Source organism: Emydura macquarii, unplaced genomic scaffold (assembly GCF_026122565.2).
Source record: "Emydura macquarii macquarii isolate MOO-44397 ecotype Brisbane River unplaced genomic scaffold, CSIRO-AGI_Emac_v2 contig_295, whole genome shotgun sequence".
Classification (NCBI taxonomy): Eukaryota; Metazoa; Chordata; order Testudines; family Chelidae; genus Emydura; species Emydura macquarii.
This window is the reverse complement of record NW_027130432.1, coordinates 8,750,274-8,775,766: the sequence shown is the minus strand read 5'-3', so window position 1 is coordinate 8,775,766 and position 25,493 is coordinate 8,750,274. Positions and strand designations below refer to the sequence as shown.

Sequence of the window (25,493 nt, the reverse complement as noted above, 5' to 3'; positions counted from 1 at the left end):
TGCAATGCAAGGCAATGTTTAAAAAAAACAACCCAAAACAGCCTGTACAATCAATCATTACTACACAATACCTTATTAAGGAAATAACTTCAGAATTAAATCACCATAAAAAACAAAGTTAAATCAGGGGAACAGATCCTGCAACCCTTACTCAGTAAACCCATTGTTCCATGGTCAATGGCACACCTCAAGTAGCAGAGTTACAAGATAAAACTCTACATCCCCTCCTTCCCCCCGCCCAAACCACCTTTTTTTGTATTAATATCTTTGACCTTGTCTTCACAAGGAAAAAAGGTGTGGTCACTGTGTGGTAACTAACACATTGAAAAATCCTGGTGAAGACAATGCAGTTTATAGTTTACTTAACCTACGAGCATGTTTAAAAACTACACACTGCTTTCTCTTTAGTAGGATTTTAGGACCTTATCAAATCATATTTCACTATTTTTAAAATGTTCCAATTCTTTAGATCAGACTTGTTTGTAATAATCCCTTGGAAACTTGAAGATTTTCTCATAAGATTGTCCACCATCTTAGAGAAGACACATTTAGGTTTCTTACATTAGGGTTACTCATAAAGATGGATGCTTGTCCTGGCACTTCGATTTTTTTAAAACTATAGGTCACAAACATTTTATTTTGAAGGTCCAAATTTATCCTTGGACTCAGTGGAGGTACACCAAATATGAATTTTGTTCAATAAAAATGTTTTTTCAGTCAGATAAAAAGAAAAAATAAAGGCAAGAAAGGTGTTAGGCTTCCTAATGTTATTTAAAATATCACTTAAATTAACAATATAACAACATTAGACAGATAAGGTGGGTGAGGTATATAATATAACAATATTGGCAGGCTTTTCGGGAAGGGCAGGTATGGCAGAAAGTATGTAACTATGTCACCACGTGTTTGGTGGTTTAAAGCTTTTGAATCTCACCTGAGCTGTCTACAGATTAAGTTACAATCAGATGCTACATAGAGATTCACAAACCTGTTAAAATAGAATAAGAACCTAGTCCAATGCCATGGCCATCCTCTTCCTTTGAACAGTTGGGCTGAACCTATTTGATGCCAGAATTTTAATTATCCTCCCCCCCCCCCTTTTTTTTTTTTACAAGCCTGTCTTCTCATTTATAGATGGTACCAGAAGTAGAAATACCAAAATAAAACCAGAGTCACTGTTCTCATACTATTACTAGCCCCACCAGAAACAGGAGGAATAGAAATTTCACAAAAGAACGTTCTCATGAACTTGCATTTCCAATTTTGCAGAGCAGCAGTTTGGAGGCCCCTCCACATTCTTTATTGTTTATCTAAACCAGCCCTCTGATCCATCTGAAGTGCCCCATCACAAATGGGATTAATGTTAGTAAACCATTGTAGAGTATTTGCAGAATACTTCAGTCTTCAGATGCTTTCGTGTGCAGCCCATAACTTTGTGCACTGTTTTAAAGCTTGTTACTAAAGCTCAAAGAAGCCTAGTGATTTTGGTTGGTGGGTTTTTTTTCAGAGCCTTTATCAGCTATTCTGGGCTGCAGAGGTTCCCATTCCAAATTTTGTTTTGAAAGTAGCCAGAAAACTCAAAGCGAGTTTCAGTAAACCTGCTAAGTTGTGCCTGTGTTCAACATGAAGTTCATGTGTGCTCCAAATTAGGCCAGGGTTACCTGAAAAAATTGAATACTGTATTGAACCACTGAGCTGAGATTCTGAGTTTACAATCAGACATGAAGCTGGGCAAGTTTCATGCTGTAGAGGGCTTGCTTGCCATCCCTTCCCACAGATCTATGTTTTGTTACACTGTGCTAGGCTTTGTAATATATAGGGTTGCTTATAGTAAATACAAAGGCATTTCCTTTTCCTTTCCCCTGGTGCAGGGGGGGACACAGTCATGATCTTCTGGGAGAGACTGGAGCAGCTACAGTAGCAACCCCTTCTAACATCTAGATTTCTCTGGTTCATGTTCTGCAGGCAGCTAGGTGGCTTCTCCACATTCCTACTTATAGCTAGAGCTGCTGGCTCACACACAACAGAGAGCAGCCGCTAAGGACAGGCCAGCAATGAATGCGGGATGAAACATGGGGAGAGAGGCCTCTGCAGCCAAGGCACTCCTTGCCCCCTCCCCCCCACGGCATTGCCAGGCACACACACCCTGCCCACCAGGTGCTAGTCTCAGGCTGTGCCAGGCTCCACACCCCTGGGGATTGCAATCATGCCCCTGGCACTCCTTCCGCCTCCCATCTTCCACTGATCCTCTGCACCAATGCCCCGCTGATAGGTGTGTGCGCATAGATGAGCACTCCCATCATTTGCCTGTAGGGCATGTGGGAGGAGCTATGGACTCGCCAGGAAGAGTAAACCAGGCAGCAGCCTGGTGTGTGGGGAGAATACCCTCCTTTACTTGGACATATTTTAGGCTTTCCTCAGTCATGCCTGCATGTCTATCCACTGTGGAGTAAGTGCAAGAATCAAAAGAGCTTCTATGTGACGGGGCAAAATCCCTAGTTTGTTATGAAATAGGAAAGTTGTAGTTTATGAATATTTCACATCATAGTTAAAATAGTTTTTAAAAAAAAAAAATCAGAGAAACAACCTAATTTAGGTTCTATTTCCTGTCAAATAAGGGTATGCCAGGGTGGCAGGGTGGCATAAAAAGGCGGTAGGCTTGTGCTGGCAGGTGAAGCCATATAAAAGGCCTTTGTCATAGTATCTCTTTAGCACAGCTCCAGCTCACTAGGGACAAGAAGGGTAGAACTCACTGCACCTGTTTGTCATGCCTCAAGTTATTATCAATGTTTACAGAGCAATTCTGGTGGTTATAAAGGGATAAAATGCACTGAATTGCATCATCTGACATCTTCAGTTTCAAATTCCTGCAGTGCACAATGGGAAGGATCTGTATAGGCACATTTAGTCACTTGCTACATTTAGTCATTATGCAACATGTCCGTGTAATGCCATTGCATGTAAGCAAGTCACATCACCAGGTAATATCAGCCAGAAGTGTCAATTATAGACACTAAATTGCACCTGGAGTACTACGGTATAATTGATTAAAGTAAAATGCCCACTGTGAGAACTATACCATCTTGCATGTTCTAATGGTGCAGATGGTACAATAGAAGATAACCTTCTATAGGCTTCTAGAGATGGATTTGTACCCATTCTCAGGGTCTGCCGGTAGCCAGTCTGGTGAGAATGTGAGCTAACATTTCCAGGACCAGACCACTTCTTTCAGCATGGAGGCAGTGATAATAAAACCAGGTTGTTGCACCTAGAGCGGTGACCTGAAGCCATGTGGCAAGTTTTCCCTGATTCCAAATCAGATAGAAACCAGTGCAGAGGGCCACCAGCATGCCTGACAGCCTGAATCTCAGGTTTGAGATCAAAAGCATGGAGCAACATCTGGTGGTGGAAAGGACTGAAATGAAAATACTGAGGATGGAAAATCAGTGAGTAGGGGAAACCACTGAATGATAGGCACTCTCCTCTGGTAAAAAATGTAATCATGTCTATTGGGGTCACACAAAGTTTCACCCATTAGCACATTCTGAAAAGGATGTTGGTTAAGGCCTAACTACTTAATGTTAGAATTAAGTTACATTTATATTTATGCTACTCTGAGAAAGAGAGAGTGAGCAAGAGAGAGAGGGGACATGAAAAATACTGAATTCACATAAAATCACATTAAAACTATTAAAATGTTATAAAATTACATTATATACACAAAAAGATAACAAATAAAATAAAACAAAACACATTTTAAGTGAACATTAAAAATGGATCTTTAAAGTATCATCATCACCAAGTTCACTCAAAATATTGTTAACACTAATTCAACCTAAAAGTGTCCAAGTTACAAGTCAATTTATAAATGGTGTAATCGACCCACAGCTGAGCCACAGTCAGTGCTCAGAACAGCCCTCACACGTCACATTGCTCTACTCCAGCCACTCTGTTTTAGTGAGTTTTCAAAACGGCTGATTTTGCCTGACTCAGTAAACAGGCAGGCAGGCAGGCAGGAAGCTGGCTGAATGTGAGCACTGTATCTCACATTGAGAACTAACAAGGGCTCTGCGAAAACCAGTCCCAAACCACTGAAAAGCTGCTGCAAAAAACAAAAAGAAGAATCAAATGGGGGCAACGTAGGAAAAAAAAAAAGAAAAGGAAAGAAACTGTGTCTGAAGCTGAAAAAAGGGGCATTGCACAGATACCTGAGGGATAATACAATGCATTAAATGATTGGCTGCTACAGTGCAATTCAGGACCCTCCACTGAAAGTCACCAGAGCACTTAGAAAGAGGAGGTTTGTACAATGTCCTCCAAGCTGGGGACATAGAGTCACCCAGGGATGGAGGCGTCCTCCAGGCTGTATCAGGGAGATCAGAGAGGATGGCATAGTGCCGCACCTTGACACATACACCTCATCTGCAGAAGGGGAGACAGCTAGTGAGAGGAACACAGGTTTCACCCCTGGAAGAACAATTCCTGCAAAAGCTTTCTGCATATACTGAGCAGCCCACTGAGGGAGTGCTGACTGGAATTCAGAGAGGACTTTAACCAAAAAAACTGCATGGATCAAATTCTAGTCTGAACAGCAAGAGCTGTCGGTGACTTCCAGCTTGACCAACTAGGAACAATCAGGTGGGACAGCTTGGTCAACCCAGCCTGAGTAAAGGCAGAAAACAGATTCCTGGAAGAGAGAGCTTTAGTGGAAAAAAGTGGGTTAAAAACAGCAGCTCTTCCGAGAGCCATAAACTGGAAAATGCCTGGTCTGGCTGCACACATTGCAGAAGTAGCCAGGCATTAGAAAAGCCATTATAGAATGGAGGCAAATCTAGACTCTGTAATCAACCAGGTGTCAACAAAAAATAGGTGAGAGTCAAAGCCCATCCCCTTAACATGCAGAAGAAAAGAAAAACCAAGTGACTTCCAGGCCAGCATGGAGTCAGAGTATAGCCAATGCTGAACAGACTGGAGGTGAAAAGCTTCCACCCTGCTGACTAAATCATTGAGCCCTTGCCCCCATTATCTAATGGCAGGGTGCAAGCAGTGGTAAGTATTTAAAAAAAAAAAAAAAAAAAAAGAGTTAATATGCCTCTGAATCCAGTCCAAAAGGTCCAGGGGAGGGTCCAGACATTCAAGGGGCCACAATGCTGAGACTACAAGGTTGCTGGCAATCAAAATCCATCCCCCCCAAAAGACTAGGAAGGACCCAGCACCTTTCTGCATCTTCTCTTCAGCCCCCTTCCACTTCTTTGGCATATATTCTTCAGATCCAAAAAAGACCTCTCACATTAATTCCAGAGGTGCCCCATTGCAATTGCTGAGGTAACAAAGGGGGACTGCAAGAGCCCAATAAGACTGAATTGTTCGTAGCTCAGTTAATACAGGCAGAAGAAGTCTGTTTATATGCTTGCAACAAGTGCAAAGTGCCTGCACATCACTGTCAGACTTGATGAAAACAGATTTCATCAGCATAGGCCATCAGACAAACTGGGAAGACATCCAGCATCCCTGGCGCAGACAGGCCAGTCAGACAGCTGAGGAGGTGTAGGAATTGCTCTAGACTAAGAGCATACTGCATCCCAGACAGAGGACCACTGATGAGAGTCTCTGCAAACTGGGAAACAGTGGCTAAAATCCCCTTCTTCTCCATTAATCTTTAGGACACTAAAAAAAATGGTATAACAAAGAAATATATGAAGAGAACACTGGCCCAATCCTGAAAGCTTCTAACATTTTAAAAAGGTAACTATGGCTAACTCTATCAAAGGCCTTCTCCTTGTCCACTGAAATAAGTCCCAGATCCAGATTACAAAATCTGCTAACAGTTAGAACATCACAAATTAAATTCCAAATATCAAAAATACAGTGGTTAGGAGTAAAGCTGATCAAACATATTGTATCAAAGACACCAGACACTGTATTGCAATAGTGTATTGGCTAAGGCCCTGGACAAAATCTTATGATGAGAACATAGAAGATAAATAGATCTCCGTCTCTGGGTAAGTCAGAGAGGTCCCCTTTTTTGTGCAGCAAGGTGATCACTGCCCTGTGGCAAGTGAGGGGCAGCTCTTTCTCCTGGATACACTCCAGTACCACCAGAAAAAAGTCAGGATAAGATGCCAGAAGTGCTTGTAAAATTCAGATGGCATCCCATAAATACCTGGGGCCTTGCCTGTAGAAAACTGCTGGACTGCAACAGAGCTCCTGCAGCAACAGCGGGGCATCCAGGCGTCGCTGTTCCTCACCAGTCAAATGGTGTGACCCCTGGTGCAGCTCCTCCATTGCCAGCACATTGCAGGCTTCAGTCAAGTTCCAAGGACTATAAAAAGAAAAAGCTGCTTTCCAGATCTCAGCAAGGTCAGCTATCAGCCTACTATCTGGCAGCCATAGGCAAAAAATCTGCCATAGACTTTTTCTCCAACCAGAAAAGGAACTTTGTGGGAGTATCAGTTTCATACAGCTGAGTAAAATAGGCTTGTGCGAGGGCTCCTTGTACCTTCTCTTCCAAGAAGCATCTCAAGAGCTGGTATTTCTCAGTTAAGGTTTGGTGAATCCGCACTATATTTCCCATGGTTGCCATGAATGCCCAAGATGTCTCATTCTGGGACACCCTTAGCCTGATGCAAGGACTGCATGGCAGTCTGGGTATATATTGCAGGCAGAATAGTTGGATCTGGACCTTTCTGACATCCCACCACTGCTCTCAAAACACAGCAAACATCTGGGTGAAATTCAAGTCCTGTAATCATTTGGTATTAATGCACCAGTGGGGAGCACAGATAGGAAAAGGGACATTGACAGAAACATAATGATGAACAGACAAGTGAGTGGGAGACATAGAAGACTGAACTAACATATTCAGACTGGCCTTCACAGTATAGAAGTGATCCATCCAGTCTGGTTGGGAGTAACCTTCAGCCAAGAGTACTGCCTAACAGAGTGGTGAGCAAACCTCCAAATGTCTACCAGCCCAAAGGTCTGCAGGAGACAATACAGTTCTCTGGCTGACTGAGGCTGTGGCTCCTCATGGTTCCTGTCAAAAACATAATCTACAGTGCAACTGAAAGACCATTGCAGGACAATAATAGTATCAGGGTCACAGTCAGGCAAGTGTCTGCAGAAAGAGAACATGATTGTGCAGGGGCATACACAATAAAAAGATTTAAAACAACAGTGCCAATACATGTCTTCACCTGGAGGAGCCAACCTTGCACAATCTCCTTCACAGAGAAGATCTGTGCTCCTACACCCCAGGAAAAGAGAACAGCTACCCCTGCAGTGACATGGGAGCCAGGGATCAAGAAAGCTTCCCCTTCACATTCCTTCAACCAGTTCCACTGATTATCAGGGTCTGAGTGTGTCTCTTGCAACAGCACATCAGCCTGTTTTTGTCTGAGAAATTAAAAAAGAACTGTGCCCTTTTATGACAATCCCACCATTTAGAGAGCCAAAGTTCAGCAGCACCATAGAGACTAGAAGAAGAGAGCCAAGCAGCAAAGAGAAACAATGGAAACTGAAAGTACTTAGAACAAAAGAAAGCATGAGGAGGCCTATGTATCTTGAACAATCCCTGCATGCTTCCTTGCCTTGCTCAACAACTTTTTGAGACAAGGGCAGCTGAATGAACTAAGCGCTATAAATCAGGGGAATAGGTCTCAACCTCAACTCCCTGTTCACGCTTTGTGCTATACAAAAAGTCACTAATCTCCTTCACACTGCACCCACTCTTCCTGTCTAGAGGACTGGCTGGGATATCAGGAACCAGGGAGGAGTCTGAGAGATCATCATGATCCTCTGCATCTCCCTCAGACTCCAAGAGCTGAGAGGAATGTTGAGCTGCTATTGTAACATTCTCATCCATTCACAGAGGAGAGAGATTCAGTGCGAGCAGCTAGCATATATATTGTCCCCAAGAGTGATAGGCAATAGAGCCCTAGGCTGGGGACATCATCTCTGCAGCATTCAGGATCAGGGTCTGAGGACTCACCACACCAGGAGAAAAAAGTACTACACTGGGAGCTCCAGGCATGGAGCATCGCACTGGGTGGTAGCTATCCTGTTTCTCAGGGTACACAGCTCCATCCTCAGCCACTGCCAGCAGCTATGGAGCCTCCAGAGTTTTAGCCCCTTTAGAAATAGTCCCACATAAATCCATTTTGTCAGTCTGTTCTTCACCCTCATCTCTAGAACCTGTCTCTGCTTCCTCCACAGGGAGGTGCTCTTCAACCTCCAGGACTTGCTTCTGTCTAACATATCAGAGGGTTCCTCTGGAGGGGCTGTTCCCTGGAGAACAGCGGACCACATACAGTGAGGTGGGAGAAGGAAGGCGGGATAGAATGTCATAGTGCAAGAGGCTGGCTCTGTTTGATGGCCCAACCCCCTTCCCACTATACTGGGGTAGCACATTTTCATCAAGATCCCTGAGCCAGCAGTTCATGGGCAGGAACACCTCAAATGACCAGAGACAACATGCAGGAAACATTTAATATTTTCAGAGATAGCAAACACTGTGTAATCTGCCCCATCTATAAGGTGCTTTAAAACCAGGTTCAAGGGCTGTTCAGATTTATTTAGAACCACATAAACCTGGCATTGGAACAACATAACATGCCTCACATTTGGGTTCGAAGGAAGCTGGAGGGAGGAAGGACATTGGAAAAAAACTACTTTAATAGCAGGAGTAAACAAGGGAAAATGTGAACAAAAGACTCTGGCCCACTGATCCTCCTGTACCAAAAAACTCAAACTGCTCCTGGGCCAGGAAAATCACTATAGATTTGTTCTTTTGAGAGGCAAATTTTATATGCAATATAACCTTACCACAGCAAATAACCTTACCTATACTCAGAAACACATCCTCTCCAGTGCAGGAAACAGCAGGCACAAATCCAACCCCATGCTCGTGGGTCAAAGCACTAAACCCATCTTAGTGGACCTACGGAGAACCCACGTCTCCAGGAAAGGAGAAACCAAAAACACTCATTAAAACATAGGAATAGCAAGCAACAAAACAAAAACAAACAAACTAGTGCACACAATAAACAGCCTCAGAGTTCCCACAATCCTGAGAGAGGGAGATACATTTAACCAATTTTTGTCCATATTTAGAACACAATGAATTATAAGGGAAACAAGGGGGAAATCAGAGAAAGCTATTCACCTCTGAGCAGTTAAATTAAATGGGAATGAAACAACAACAAACACCTTTCAGTATTTATCAGGAAACAAAGGCCTGAAAGAGGTGTGTGGCACCACATGGATCAAAAGATAAAACTTTATTTGACTGATCCATGCCAAGATATTCTCTCATCATTACCTTATTGTCAATGGAGCATGAGAAATGCGGAATAGCAATTTGGGTGTAGTACTTGTTAGGTGGGCTATCTTGACTTCCAATGCATGAAGTTATTTATTCACTTGGAGTCTTATTCTCCCATCACTAGCTCACTGCAAAACTTGTTATTAGTTCACTTTTAATGGAAAGGGCATATTACACACAGTACTAGAGATTCAGAGAGATATTGACAGATTTTTTTTTTTGCAAAGCTGCTTAAGAGATTTGAACACCCATTAGACGTAATGGGAATTGGGTATCCAAATTCTTGATGGTTTTGAATATCTCATCATTCTGTTTACAAAAGGCCCTGAACTGTTGAAACCTTTCCAAGTTCCATGGAGTGGGGATATGATCAGGGAAATGTAAGAGTATGCAACAAGTGTGCGAGAGCATATGCAACAGTGAAAGACTTGCTGGACAAAGTCAGCAATATCTCACCCTCTCTTTATCCCTATGATTGAAAGTTCTAAGTCTGCCCACTAAACACGTGCTCTAAAACTGCACAATTCAAGTAGTTCATAGGGACATCACCTGTTCAAGATAATTCTGATTTTCAGATGCTATTGATTATTCTAATCTCTCAGCAACAAAAATGATTAGGGGCCTGGAGCACAAGACTTATGAGGAGAGGCTGAGGGAACTTGGCTTGTTAAGTCTGCAGAAGAGAAGAATGAGGGGGGATTTGATAGCAGCCTTTAACTACCTGAAAGAGAGTTCCAGGGAGGATGGAGCTAGGCTGTTCTCAATGGTAGTAGATGACAGAACTAGGAGCAATGGTCTCAAGTTGCAGTGGGGGAGGTCTAGGTTGGATGTTAGGAAAAAAAATTTCACTAGGAGGCTGGTGAAGTACTGGAATGGGTTACCTAGGGAGGTGGTGGAATCTTCATCTTTAGAGGTTTTTAAGCTGCGGCTTGACAAAGCCCTGGCTGGGATGATTTAGCTGAGGTTAGTCCTCCTTTGAGCAGGCGGTTGGACTAGATGACCTCCTGAGGTCCCTTCCAACTAATATTCTATGATTCTAAAATGTATACCATTGAAGTCCATTTACATTTTACTGTTAATAGAGCAATGGACTGATGAACATTTACTATATCTGGATGTTAGTGAATGAAAGTGAACATTCTTTCTGTCTTTTGAAGAAAATGTACTCTTCTCCAAAAAGTTTAAGAAGTCAGAACTGTGTTGTCCAAGTTTGTACTTGATCTTTTCATTAAAGTGTAATAATTGGAGGTAAGGGTGGAAGCTTGTGCGGAGAGGGGACGGAGGTGGAAATTTACGTTAAGTCTAATTTACAAAGAAGCAAAGCAAATTTGCTTCTGGTGAATCTGGTGTCAGATTCATAGCCCTAGATACTGATGTCCTCCATTTATCCATGGAAAGGAAGAGCTTTCCCCAGCACTACCCCACTAATGAGCTTCAATCCTGTTATGAAATTAATACCTTCAAATGAATTCCATTTTCCATGTCTCACCTGAGACCATCAAAGAGGTTACCAAATGAAGGGTCTCACAAAACTATCATCATGAGGGGTAACCTCTTTAAGACCCAGCTGCTAAGAATGGGACTACACACTGTCACTTGTTCATATGGGTCACTGATTAGGATTTTGGCCGGCCTAAACCACATTTGAACCTATGACTTAGAGATGAAAGTCTCTATGTCTGGTTTTCATTTTCCTCTGCCATGTAGTTTCCACAAATTTGTAGTTTAAGGCTGGAACACTGGACTAAAACTGAACTAACACTGCAAAAACTCAAATCAAACTATAAATACCTGCTCAAAGGTGTAAGTGAATTTGCTTTTCCTCTGCTGGCCTCTGTGATTTTCCTTTCCACAAACATTTATTTAATCAAACTTCACTGGCATAGATGTTCACAGAAATCGAGTTTTCAAAATCAATGCAAGAGTAATTATGCAGGAAGTACTTATACACTTAATCCAATCAGATAACAGAAACAATACCAAGTTACTTACCTGACCAATCAGAACTCAAAACTTCAAATATCAAGTATAAAATAGTTTGTGAACTATTTGCAATCAAGCTATAGAGTAAAAACACTCAGCAAACTGTGCTGAAAATATTTGAATAATAAATGATTTAGAGGAAATTCTTATCTACCCACAAATATTGCAAAAGGGAAGAGAAAACTCTAAATTCACTGGATAAAATATTCATTGCAAACTATTAATTTAGCTCTCTTGTGTACCTATAAGAATCTTAAGTAAAGGATTTACTTCAGAAAAACAGCTTGCTGCTAGGATGTATGCATGTTCTCTGTTAATAAACTTTTGATAAAAAGTGAAGATTCAAATCTATCTGAAGTTCAACCCTGATGCCTTTGTTCATTTCCTCTGGACTGATGCAGAAAATAATGTGCTCAATATAGTTGATCGTCACGCAAGTCACTTCAAAGGTAGCCAATGGGGCTATGCATGTGTATAAAGTTAAGCACATGAGGAAGTGGTTGTGGGATCAGGGCATTACATTCTTTGTTTCCCCACACTTGAGACGGGAAAGGAGCTGTGTAAAGTAATGCAGGAAATACTTTAATTTTTTTACAGTGCTAGAGTCACTCATTTTGTTTTTATTAGTGTGGCAAGTCATATACTGAGTAAGCATGCACAAGACACACTTGGTGCCGCATACAGCTGGAGTCAGCATAGTGAGTGCCTGTAGTAGTGCCTGATAGAGAGCAGAAGCATCCAGTGCCATTCTCATCAGGAAGTTATGGTTCTGGAACATTTCCATATATTTTTATACTTTTGTGAAGGTCTCAATGCAAGTATCTGAGAGGTCTCTACCTGCATTATAACTATGGCAGACCTAAATAGCACAGGCACAAACTGATGTCTCAAAACATCTGAGACAGTAACTCGAGGAATGCAATTAAGGATTTATTCCCAGGCCCTTTTAGGATAGTTCCTTGTCAAAGGAAGGTTGTCAGGAAAATCCTGATCATGTTGACTTGTCCTCTAAGAATTAGACAAAGTATCTGTTTGAAAAAAACAAAACAAAAATCAAACCTCACCAGCACAGAAGGGCTCTTTGGTGAACCTAAGAACTGAGTGGATATGAAGTCTAAATATCTTTTGATGCCCACTTGCGGTTGTTGCAGGTCGGATTTTAAGCCATCTGACAATGGTTTGAAGAAGCTGAGACTCATACAATATTATTTGTTATTACTCACCCTGTCCTTGTTTTAGATAAATAATAAGGCTTTTTACTTAATGAGTTTAACACATTTTATTGATAGTCTTCAAATTGTTTTATGAAGTATTGTCACCATCTCCCTTTTTACAGATGAGGAAAATGGGGCATAAAGAAGCAGACCAGTGTCACACAAACTGTGAAGAGAGGACAGGCTTGAAACCCTGGCTTCATTGAAGTCCGTGGCAGGGGTGCTGGAACCATTTTTATAGTGGGTGCTGAAAGCGGATACCATGTCTTTGTTTGTTATTACTATTTCAAGTCAGGCAGTGCTGCTGCAGTAGTTCCAGCACCCCGATCAATGGAGTTTTGACATGAATTTCAAGGGGCCAGGATTTCATCCTTGATCTGTTGTGTGTCAGCCTCATGCTCTCTTCACTAGACCATAGCTAGAGGATGTCCTGGGCTCTCAGTTCAGTACTTTTCAAAAGCACTGTAATTTTAAAGAAATGTTTTAAACATTCAATGGAGTGTAGAGTACATACTGTAAGAACTGAAGTTTTCAGTGCAGATTTGTCTAGTACAATCACAAAGCATTTCATGAGTCTCTCATTGCAAACTCTTGTGATTAAAACTATAAAACATCTCACTTTTTCCAGGTTTGCTTCATTCCAATTGATAGAAAATAACCTCAGCACCAAACTTGGACAATAGTTAATGGCTATCTTTAAAACATTTTCTGCAGCCAGTAAAACTAAGGGGACGTTATCCTCATGCATAGCCTGCAAACAAGAACCTCTGTAAATATGAAAGCCAGAATTAAAGCTAAAGGTGAGTAGTAATTCTTTATTTCAGCAAGATCTTGGTTACAAATTAACTTGGCTGGCACTAAATGCACAAGGACTTATCCCATGTGTTGCTTCAGGAAGTGGATCCTGTTGCTGTTTCCTGGAAACATACGTTAGCATGCCTCTGAGTTTTAAAAATAGATAATATTGTATAGATTATTATTTTGAATTGTGTGTGGAGATTGTGTGTAGAGGTGAAACGGGAAGCTACCTGCATAATCTGATATTTTGAAAATACCTGAAATGCTATGGAAATCAGTGTTGTTTAGATGCTTTTTGTAAGACCTGTTTGACTTCAAATTAACTAGAGGGAGTTAATTTTAGAGAATATTTTCCTCTGTGAGTTGTGTGTCATCTGACCTTAAAATGTACAGGATTTCCTTTAATCCATATTCCTCCTGCCCAAGTTATTGCCTGATTTATAAACTGGCATGTATTACATTTAAAGAGATAAATATATGGATATTAGTATTCTCCATTCCGTTCCTCTGAGGCCTAACAGCATATATGGAGAGCTGATCAGGAAATGATTCCTTCCCCTCCTCTCCCTACTCAACAAGCAAATGGGGCAACAACAAATTTATTTATTTTTTAAAAGTGCTAAGTTTTTCATAGAAAAAGTTTGTGGTTTTGTTGAAGAAAAAAAATCCCACAAAACAAAACCAAACAAAAAGTTTTCATTTTTTTAAAAAGTTTTCATTTTTTTTTTTAAATAATGAAAACCTGCAAAAAATTCAGTTTTGAATAGACCTTCTTTTCACTGAAAAAGTGTTTTTTGGCAGAAAATTTTCAGACAGCTTTGTTTGTTTGCCATGTCTCAGAGGTGTGATATGTATTAAACAAGATTTAAACTGGATTAGGTGAGTAGAAAGTACACTAAGACCCAAATCTAGTATTGGACTCTGGATCACAGTACCTTGGACTAGTGCCGCCTGACATGCATCAGTAAGGACGATAGATATATATGTCTCAAGTTTTCAAGTGTCTTAGGAACCTAAGTCACTTTTGAAAACGGAGCTTAGGCGCTTAAGTCATTTAGGCATCTTTGAACATTTTACAGATAGTCTTATCATGATTTTATTACCAGTTCCACAAGCTACATGAAGACTGGAGATGAGGGGCTTTCATTAACACTGTTGTAAATCAGAAATAACTTCATTAGCTAGGTTATTAGACTTACAGGGTATGTCTACACTCTGATAAAAACCCTGCAGCACCAAGTCTCAGAGCCAGGGCTGCAGGGCTATAAAACTGTAGCATAGATGTTTGCACTAGGGCAGGAGCTTGGGTTCTATGACCATACCTTCTTGTGGAGTCTCAAGCACTCAGGCTCCAGCCCGACCGCGAACATATATACTACAATTTTGTATCTCTGCAGTCCGAGCCCCATGAACCTGAGTCAGTTGACCTGGGCCACCCGTGGCCATGCCATAGGTCTTTTATTGCAGTGTAGACATACTCAAAACTCTAACTACAGCTCTAACTATGGGTAACAGACTTGTACACATGATGCACAAAAAAAGGAAACCCAAATATAAGAAAGTATGTATTCTAGAAGAAACGACATTGAATATTAGGGAGGTGAGTCTTCTAAAGAATGTTCCTGGAAAATCAATTCTGATTCTAAAAATATCAACTTTAAAATTACCTGTATCAACTCAGTTGGAATAGAAACATCATACAGATGCTGAATAGGAATTTTGTCAAGAGGATCTGCTGCCGTGTTGTGTGAGTTGCTGCCTTTCCCAGTCTGCTTTCAAATGCTGTCACAGGGTAGAATCTAGGCTCACTCTTTTCCGGAGTTTGTTTTTGCTGCATGGCTATTAATTCAATTCGTTCCAAGAGACTCCTTAGTTTATCCACCACTGCAGACCAACATCTGCTCACAGGATGGGGTATTTCATGTCAACATTTCAGGCCACCCTATTATTTGCTGGTATATCTTTATTTATATCAACCATGTTGCAATTGAAGGGATGGTCAGGTTGATTAGGATATTTGCACAACTGGAATCTTCCCCAGTCAATCAGATGTCTCTCTTCATAATGTGCACACTTTCTGTATGATTGTACTCAGATGGCCTGCTGCTGCTCTGAAGACAATGGAGTTTTATAGTTCTGATTACGGATTTCAGTGAGATCAGGATGATCCCCACATGTACATACATGAACACTTGCACGAAGGGGATTCATTCCACCTGTAACTGTGCTCATACATTGCATACAGAATAAACAACAGGCTGCTATAAAATCTGTCTAGACTCGCAGTGGTTTTGAAACTTTTTTCCATTTGCAGACCCCTAAAAAACTTCAGATGGAAGTGTGGATCCCTTTGAAAATCTTAGACATAGTTAGAGGAACCTCAGGGGTCCACAGATCACAGGTTGAAAACCACTGGTCTAGAGGATTATGCAATCTCATCAACATAATATCAGACCACCTGCTGAAATTATGGAATTATAATTCTACTGATAAGTTCTGGTCATGTACTAAAGTAGAGAGACAAAGACAAGTGTCCTGTGAATTCAGCACAAACCCAAAACATGATCATGAAAATATGGTTTTAATTTTTTCTACATTTTATATTATGGGTACAATAAAGTTTTTAGACTGTTTGTGTCCAAAAGTTTGGGGGTATTTGTTTTCTTTGATGTGGAGGAGAAATTACCTTAAGAACTACTTCTCAAATAGCGGGTATACCTGAGTAACAGAAGCAGCAATGGCAGAGGCTGAAGGGCAGTCAGCTACTTGCTCTAACTCAGTGGTTCTCAATCAGGGATACATGTACCTGAATGGTCTTCCAGGGGGATACAATCAATTCATCTAGATATTTGTATAGTTTTACAACAGGCTACATAAAAAGCACCAGCAGAGTCAGTACAAACTAAAATTTCATATATGACTTGTTTATACTGCTCTATATACTATACACTGAAATATGAGTACAATATTTATATTCCAACTGATTTATTTTATGGTAAAAATATGAAAGCAAGCAATTTTTCAGTAACAGTGCACTGTGACACTTTTATATTTTTATGTCTGATTTTGTAAACAAGTAGTTTTTAAATGAGGTGAAACTTGGGGGTATGCAAGACAAATCAGAATCTTGAAAGGGGTACAGTGGTCTGGAAAGATTGAGAGCCACTGTCTAACTGGTGTATTTTGTAATTCCAAGGAGTTACTTTTGGGCATTGTGAGATATCTCTGCCTGGTTTTTACTGTGTAAATACTTGCAAACTAAGCTATATATGTAGGCCCCAATCCTGCAAACACATAAGCATGTACTTAACTTAACTTTACTCCCATATATTTAAATTGAACTATCTGTGATAGTAAAGCACTAGCTTATGTGTTTGCAGGATGTTTTTAAGTCTTTTGAAGGATTAAAAATAGATTAGTTTAGACTAAGTTAAATTTTCTCTATACTTTAACAATCAGACATCCATAAATGTACAACTTTGCCTTTTACTATAATGAAAGAGATCAATTACCATTATAGCTGCTCCACTGTCCATTAAATAAATGTATTGGGCAGCTACCGACTTCTATTGGAGAGCAAATATAGTTCTTAATTGAAAAAAAAAAATCATCTTGAGTAGTTCCACTGGACTAAATGGCAATCTTTGCACTACAGAAATCAGACACATAATTCACCATTAGTGCATTTCCAGCAATGGTAGCAATAGTTGAAGCTGTTGTTAGAGAGATCTAGGGTTTTATTTATTGTTTCTAAATCACAGCAGGGTTAGACAACAGGGTGCTAAAATCATCTGAGTCCCCTACACGCTCCCAACTGCTACTAGTAGCAAATTGTGTGTTCAATTTTAGCCAGAGTAGACACAGATGGGACTACTTACAGTAGTAAATTTTTTGCAGTATCAAAACCTTACTTCTCATTTTTTGTGTATTTCCCTCAATTTACTAATAAACTGGGGAAAATTATTTTTTGTAAAGCAGAAAAGAAAAAAGTTACATTTTTCTACTCTCTGTAGCCATATGTAACTATTGTAATCAGACTGCAAGTAATAGCTAGCAAATAGCTCAGTACTGTTTGGTAATAACTTAAAAGATTTCTGGAGTATCTTACATTTTGAACCTATATCAAGTTATTCCATGCATACCCCTATGTCAGTACAGAATTCTGCCTTTATGAAGCAATATGCAAGATCAGGTTTTAAATGTGTATTTTCTGGCTATGATGTTGCACCTATTAAACATCTGTCCCTTTAAAGTATGCATTTTTTGTTAGCTGGCACTGGAGATTAGAATATACACCCATTAAGGTACCCTGACTGAAAAGCATCTAAATGTAAGTAAGTTGGAAAAAATGCTTTTCTGTTTTGTACACTTCAGAGCTCAAATACATACCATGTTGAAGCAGCTATATTATAAATACTTAAAACTTCCAAATAGGTAGATTCAGACCAAGTGAAAAGATCTCCAGATAAACTTAAACCAACACAATTGTTTAGCCAAACACCTTTAAAATTGAGTGAACAAACCAGAGAAAGGCCTCATGTCTCTTTAACATTCAGCTGAATATTGCATTCCACTCGCTGGCTGCTGATAAAGGAATCTTGTAAAACTGAAAGCAGGTAAGGCACTTCCTGGAGGCAGAATTAAATAGAGAAAGGGAGTTTTCCTCTGATCTCTCTGAAAAACCAATCAGGCAGGGTCAGCCAGGCGTTGATTCTCCCCATGTCCCTCCTACACCTTTTCCAAAGACCCAATAGCTTTGTCTCTTTGGGAGATTGACTACAGTCACATGGTCTGAATCAAGGGCAGGTAACTTAGGAGAGGAGGAAAAAAAAAAAAAAAAACCAACCTCAGGCTGGGCTCCTGCCATGATGTCAGAGGGAGAGAAACCCACAGCTTGTTAATTTTACCTCCCAATCAGACTCGGGGAGAAGGAGATCACTGGGAACAGGTAGAGCTGTAAGAAGTTTTCTCCATTTTTGTCTCAGCCTCCCTCCCTCCCCCCTATAGCGCTCTCTCTTCTCTTGATATTGTTACTCCTTGTCCTTTTATTTCCCCTTTGATCACTTGGAAGAAGGGGTGAGCCTTTGTGGGATTTATTTTATTTTCGTTTGTCTTTTTTTTTTTTTTTTTTGACCTGTGCTTTTGATTGTAGTTGTTTCCCCCTGTGGTCATGACGGCTTCGCACAGTGACTCTTTGGTGGTGTTGTTTGGGGCAACAGCTGGTGCATATGGGGCTAAACTGGGTTCGGATGAGAGGGAACTAATTCTCTTGGTGTGGCAAGTTGTGGATCTACACTGCAAGAAGGTATGGCTTCAAAGTCTTGAGACAAGGTTGTGTGTTATGTACGTACATCGCAAGAGAAGTAGCCCCTTCCCCCCCAGCCCTGGGCTGACCAGGTGCAGGCGTTATGGCCAGTATCACTTACCCACCTCAGCTGGGGCTGTTTTGTTCATTTTACAAATGCACCAAAAGGGGGGGGGGGGGGAGGTCAACTCTACAAAGGCCTTTTCTTTTCCCCCAAGTTTTTCTTTTTTAAAATTACTTATTTTTCTTTAAAAGTTTGTTCTTTTACTATTAGATTTCTCTCATTTTTGAAGACTTCTAATCCTCTTTTCCTGCCCCCCCTCCTCCATGTTCACTTAGTTCCCATTAAAGCATGCAGTTTTGGGGCACCACCTCCATAAGGAAAACAGACCCTGAATGGCCTTGTCTTTTTTTCTTATGATCAGGCAATTTTTTAATGTGTGTCTTATTTTAGGCCATTCTAAAAGTCACTTTTTTATTTTTAATTAAAGTAATGTAAATGAACTGGCAGCTGCTAGATTAAGGAGTTTTGTTTTAAAACTTCTTCACAAATAAACACAATTGTCAATTTTGTTTAGCGGAGTCTTCAAATTGTGTAAAACTATGTGATCTTCTCACCAAAACTAACAACTTCAGAAGGAATCAGAGCTGAGTAGAAAACATGTTCTTCTCAGGACTGTATAAGAACCTATAGCAAGTACCCAGTGTTAGGAGTCTCCTCTCTCCTGGGGTGGGAGGGAATGAGACCTTAAGGGCTTTGATTTGTGAAATTGACAAATACCTTTTTTGGAAAGTGATACTGGACCTTTCTGACATTTCTGCAAAGCAGTTATTCTGCATTGTAATAAATAACTCATTCCATTGCTGCTCACTTTTCTCCCCCACTTCTTAAATGTTTTCAGGTAGGGACATTGCACAAATCCTTGGTGAAAGCAGACAATTTGGAGCTAAGTGACCAATGTCGAGAAGTGAGTGGCTTAACACCAGAGGGACTGAGCAAAGCTGAGCCTCTGGATCGAGTTCTCCAACAGGTGAGGACTAGCAGGGGTATTCTAGGGTTAACTTTGGGAGCAAGATTAACTGATGCAATAAAGCAAATAGGCTTTGTTTTGCCTTTCAATTTGAAATCACTAACAAACTGTTTCAAAACTAGCAATATCTCAGTCAAGGTTTACCTCACAAAGACCTGAGCTATCTGAAACTGGACTATTGGAGAGAAATGGGAATAGCTTAAGTACATTGTGGCAAAACTTTTGAGACAGTATTCTTGTTTTGAGAGTTATGACCTGTGTGTTTTTTTATTTATTTTAATTGGGATAAAAATTGGACATGGGTCTAAGTTCTCTTATTCAAGGTTTAGCAGGATAATTGACACACAAGAAATTATTAGAGTACTAACAATTTTTCAGAGAAGTTTGATTGGAGAAATGCATTTCCATTAAAGATACAGATTCATAAGTTTCAGTGTTAATATAAGACTTTGTCTTTCTCATGTTGTGAGAAATAATTCACTCAAAGATAACTAGTTGCACATACCAAATTATAACTTCTGTATAATATCACACATGCAGTGTGTGCATGACTTCTCTAGCAAGTTGAACTGAATTATCTTAAATTAATAGATAGAAGCTGAGCCTGGATGTCAAAATGTAAAATAAAAAAACCTTGCTTTCTATTTATAAGCTTGTTTCTGCTATTGTTGCATTTTGCTCCTTGAAACACACTGCATCACTTTAATTTCAGGCAATACGATAACCTGTACGCTTTTATAATCCTTATGGTTTAAAGAGGCTGCTAGTTATTTTAATTTTTAGTGTGTCTTTGTGGAGTATGTTCAAATAGTTTTTTTATCTTTTTAAAATGTGATAGCGTAGTAAACTGAACTTGACTGAAAAAATACAATAGTGCATTTTTGTGAATTATATGAAACTGTCTTTCCACACCTTCCTTGAATCATTGTGGGTGTGTTTTGAAAGAGAAACTTGCTTAGGCAGTAGGACAGGTTCATGTTGCTGTAACTTCTGGTGACACAAGGATAACTTGGTAGAATAGGAACTAATCTTACTTGATGCTGAATGGTTAACAATTCACTGTAGCTGGACTGAAGAATTTCATAAATATAAATACACATCATTTATTTTTCAAAATTAACTATGGATTGCACTTTTTGGCTTTTCTATGTTACACAAGTTTCACAAGAGTTCAGCTGGGAGTGTAAAGTGATTTGTGTAGCTTCAAAATAATTCTTGAGAAAATGTAAAGCTGCAGGTTTGAGCTTGTTCCAGATCTTGCACTAAAGGCATCTGGAACAGCTAAGCAAAGTACACCCTGTTTACCTTTATAACACACACTTTAATTACACTCAATACTTTTATGAGAGATTGTATCTTATTGCCGTAAACTGCATTATAGGTGAGTCTACTCCAGCGTATAAAGAGAAATATTAGCTTTTGTGTATGGGTGTGGAGGAGACTCTTGCAAAATATTTTTTCACTTTGGGTGGCGTATCTTGGCAATTGAGGAAGAATGGTTTTGCGATTAAAGCATTGGATTGCAACTGCTGGCTCTATCGCTGTCTTCCTGTGTGACTTTAGGCACTTCACTTAAGCCCAGTGCCTCAGTTTCCCCATCTGTACTTGTTTAATTTAAATATGCAGCTTTTAACCATCTTAATATCTTCCACATAGTAGTTTCAAAGCTATATTAAGTAAATGTTCAGTTGTAAACTTTTGAAAGAACAATTATAATGTTTTGTTCAGACTTACAAACAACCTCCATTCCTGAGCTGTTGGTAACACTGAGATTCCACTGCATTCTCAAGCTTTTCTTTGCAACCAAGAGGGCTAGATTCCTACTCTCTGTTTTAAATGAAAGCTAAGATTTTCATGCAATGTCCTGGTTCCAGCAGCTGGGGCTTTGAGGAAAAACTACTATTGTGAGACTTGGCGACACTGCGAGATGTCTTAACTCCTCCACATCCTGCCATGACCTAAGTCAAACTTGATCCACCTTGCTTTAAGCCTTACTGCTTGTCCTCCTGGCAGAGGAAAAAGTTGAAGAAAAACTAGCAATTATGTTGGAGAAATGCCTTCAACGTGAAGATACTTGGTGGCTTTCTTTTCCAGTTACTGATTTCCTTTGAGCAGTAGTCATAAAGCATGTTCAATGGGAGTGGTGCATGTGACTTCCTTTTGAATATGTTCCCCCAAAATTCAATTAGGGAACTATATGAAATCATCTTTTAGTTCTGCTAAAACACTCGCCTGCTGGATTGTCGTAAACTTGCTGGCCTTTCATCATATTGTATATTTCAGCAAATAGACAAGGATAAATTTGTGTCATCTTCTCTGGCCTAGAGAACTTGGAATCAAGCAAAATTCCAATGTCTTTTTCTCTTACATTGTGCAGAAATTGAAAATACTAAAGGCTTTGCCATTCAATTAAGTGGCCATGAAAATAAATTGCTCCTTTTACACTGGCATATTTCAGTTTTTAAGTTCTTGTTGATCAAGCAGTAGAATCACATGGTTGGTATATTTTACCAAATATCAACCGAGTCAGCAAGAAACAAACTAGTTGGTTGAGTTTTTAAAGGACAAGTGGTGGTAGAACCAGTGGATTCCTGCAGCCTGATTAACCGGTTGCAACTAAATTTAAAGAGAAACTTGTTCTGCAACCTCTTCTCCATAGTGTGATGGTAAAGGTTGTTACCATCTGTTTTCAGCTCTTGTGATTTTTATGATGAGTCTGGTGCTATTTGATATTTGTCTTAAAACTTTCATTTGTAAGAAATGAGAGTTTCTAATCCATATGCTCATACAGAAAAACCTGAAAAGGTTAACTGATTTTTACTGGAAAGGCTTAGAAATCTGAAGGCAAATAAAAAGAACCCCAAACTACTTATATTTACAAATCTAATTTTTTATGCCAATCTCATGATTTTGGGGATCTGATTCTTGAATGCTTGGTAGTGTCGATGATGTCTCTTAAACAGCATGATAAAATCCAAAGAGTTATATTGTTGTGGATTGTCTTTTCCTCCAGGCTTATCTAGCACCCATTCTCCCTATTCTTCATATCAAAATAATGTCAGTAGTGTTGACAAAATCTAATTCCTATACTTCTGTTTTTTTAAAAAAAAAGAGAGAGAAGGAAAATAGCAGCAGTGTTTAACTCTGCAGTCATGTGTTTGTTGTTTGTTGCCCAGCCTTAGTTTTGCCGAAGCGGAGGAAAAGCAATGTGTTGGAGTCCCCATCTCAGGTCTTTGTCTACATACGAAGCATATTCTATTATTATTAAAACTGTAAAATAATACTACTGCATGTGGGCACTTAGCTCTTTGGAACAACTGTAAATCCAAGCCACTCCAGGCTTGTCTTTATTGCAAAGCTAACATTAGTTATAACTTGAGTGTTACCTTTAGCTCCACTCGAGTTCTGCTAGTCCTCTGATGCCTTCCCACAATCCCCCCATGCCAAGAAAGGACAGACAAGTTTCTCCCACAGTTCACTGGGAAAGAATTCATAGAGCTTCTCATCTTCCTGTATTCCAAGAACCATGGAGTATGTTCCCAGAAGTCTTTGCACCACACATGAGTTTAATGTGGACAGAGTAGCTTGAATGTACTTTGCAGTGTGGCTGCTCTCACTCGGGCTAGGCTAACTCGATAGAAATAAAACCATTGTAAATATCTCGAGTTAACTCTGCAGTGGAAACATACCCTTAGATTGTCCTGAACTTGTAGCTCACAAATTCTCCAATTCTAAAAATGAGGTCTATAGTTTTATGGTGGGTCTTTTAACCTTGGTTATTTTTGTGGCCCCTTTATCCAAATACTTCTGTCGAATGTGAATTTTGTAGTAGTTGGCATATCTGTATTCTGAAATTGTAGTGTTGCTCTTGGTCATGGAGCAGGTGTTTGGATAGTGGTTGGCATATGTAACCAAGCACTGTGTTCATTCTACAGCAGATATTTAGATCTGCATCAAGAATTACTCCTGATGCCAAACCATCTTTGAACCATCAGGTTGCCTTCAGGTTATCAGTACAAAATGAAGTGGAGGATGTTACGTGGGTGGGAGGAAGTGGAGGCAAGTCTGAAGGCAAAAAATTCACCAACTTCTGGGACAATATATATTGATCAGGTAGCCCATTCAGGTTTCCATTTCCACTTCCTACACTAGCTCTACATTTTCCTCCACACTGTGACCATTTTAAAAAAACTTTATTTAGGAAATGAGTGGAATGAGAACAACTGTTCAAATGTCTTTTTAGCCGATGGTGATCACATATTGGCATTTTCGTGCCTGAGATGTGAAGGGAAATAGGGGAGCAGAGTCCCATCCTGGACCACTTTCTTCCCAGGATAGTGTTTTGGAGTCAGGGTGGTGGTGGTGGTGGGAGAACTTTCCTGTTAGGGAGATGGATTGATGATTTTAGACAAATACATAGTTTAAAAGCCATTTGAATAGCTTTCAGCACTTTAACCCAACAGAATGCATGTTGGCTCTCTATACAGGGATAAAAAAACCTGCTGACTCAAGTCATGGGGCTTGGGTCCAGGGCTGAAAAATTGCTGTCTAGACATTCAGACTTGGGTTTGAGCCCAAGCTCTGGGACCCTGTAAGTGTGGAGGGCCACAGATCTCTGAGCTCAAACATCTTCACAGTGATTTTTAGCCCCAAGCTCTGTGAGCCCTGGCTAGCAGCTGCCATGCCATGGGACTTTTATCCCTGTGCACATGTACTCTAGGCTTCCTGGCTTGTGTACAACCTTGAATGTTCAGCTGCCATGCTGCTGGCTAGTGTGTGAGCTGAGATTTCTGATCTGCTGGTAAGATGGAGAGGGAACATGCCATTTTTATTTTTGAAATACTTGGTGTGTTTGCTTAGAGCTTGTTGGGCTAGTTTGCTAAACCACTGAGCAGTATTAATGGCATATTTACAGGATATAGTTTTGTGCAGTACTCTGGACCTGCATCTTGTCTTTTCTATTTCCACTTCCTTGCTAAATTCAAATATACATAGTTTAGATGAAGTCTTGCACATAATCTTGGAGTTTCAGCAGTCTTTAAAATGACTGCCTATAGCTCCTCCAGAGCTTTATGCTTTTTGCCTGGTTCTAGGTTCTTGTTTGTATAGTGGGGGTTCCCTATGATTAGCAGTGCAGAGAGGTAGTTAGTACATAGCTTCCCCAAGTCTAGCTGGAATTCTGTTTTTGATACTGTAAGTGGAATCTGATGTTTTTTCATTGCTAATTTTCTGCGCTGTCCAATTCCCTACACGTCATATTCGGAACATTTTCTGCTTTACAGTCAATTAGGCCAGACGACAGCTCACACCTACAATGGCTTCTTCGAAAGCACCATGGTGTCACTTGTCAATGTATGATTTTGGCAAGGCTTGTTCTCCACAGAGGCTTGGAGCACCGTAATATTTTTTGCACGACTAAAAATCTTAATATTTTCATCTGAGTGACTCAAGCTGTACAAACTGTAAACTTTACTATACCCCCAGGAAGTATATTTAGATTCATTTTACACCTGAGTAAATTGAGACCTAGGTAGCTTAAGTGACTTGCTTTGGGCTGCATCATGAGTGATTTAAAGACACAGGAATAAAATTCAGTAGTACTGGATACCAGTGCTGTCATTCTTTAACCACTGGACCATATTAGTCATTGTTGGTGAGTGTTGATAATGGCTTCATTTTAGTAGGGGGAGGGAGAATTTGGAAACTCTTTCCTACGTGAAGCTGCTGCCTACTTCTGGTAAAGTTAAACAGTAACTTAAGCCTGTTATCAGGTTGGGGTGGAGTAGCAGCTATAAGATAGTAAACCTTTGCAACAACTTTGCTGAGAGCCACCCAAACAA

The 25,493-nt window shown here is 40.1% G+C and overlaps 1 protein-coding gene across 9 annotated transcripts in view; it reads left to right on the top strand.

The window, feature by feature from the left end:
* The first annotated feature begins 18,071 nt into the window (after window positions 1-18,071).
* Window positions 18,072-25,493, top strand: part of ESRP2 (epithelial splicing regulatory protein 2) — a 94,143-nt gene continuing 86,721 nt past the window's right edge. For 7 of the 9 annotated variants that reach the window (XR_010920449.1, XM_067551583.1, XM_067551598.1 and 4 more), the window contains exons 1-3: window positions 18,254-18,273; window positions 18,470-18,622; window positions 19,525-19,653. Coding sequence is in view for 8 of the 9 variants with exons in the window: in XM_067551583.1 (XP_067407684.1) it covers window positions 18,488-18,622; window positions 19,525-19,653 (264 nt within the window). In the remaining variant the exon portion in view is untranslated. Of the gene's footprint in view, window positions 18,274-18,309; window positions 18,623-19,524; window positions 19,654-25,493 lie in introns of those variants that run through there. The other 2 variants (XM_067551565.1, XM_067551555.1) reach the window with 2 other exon arrangements.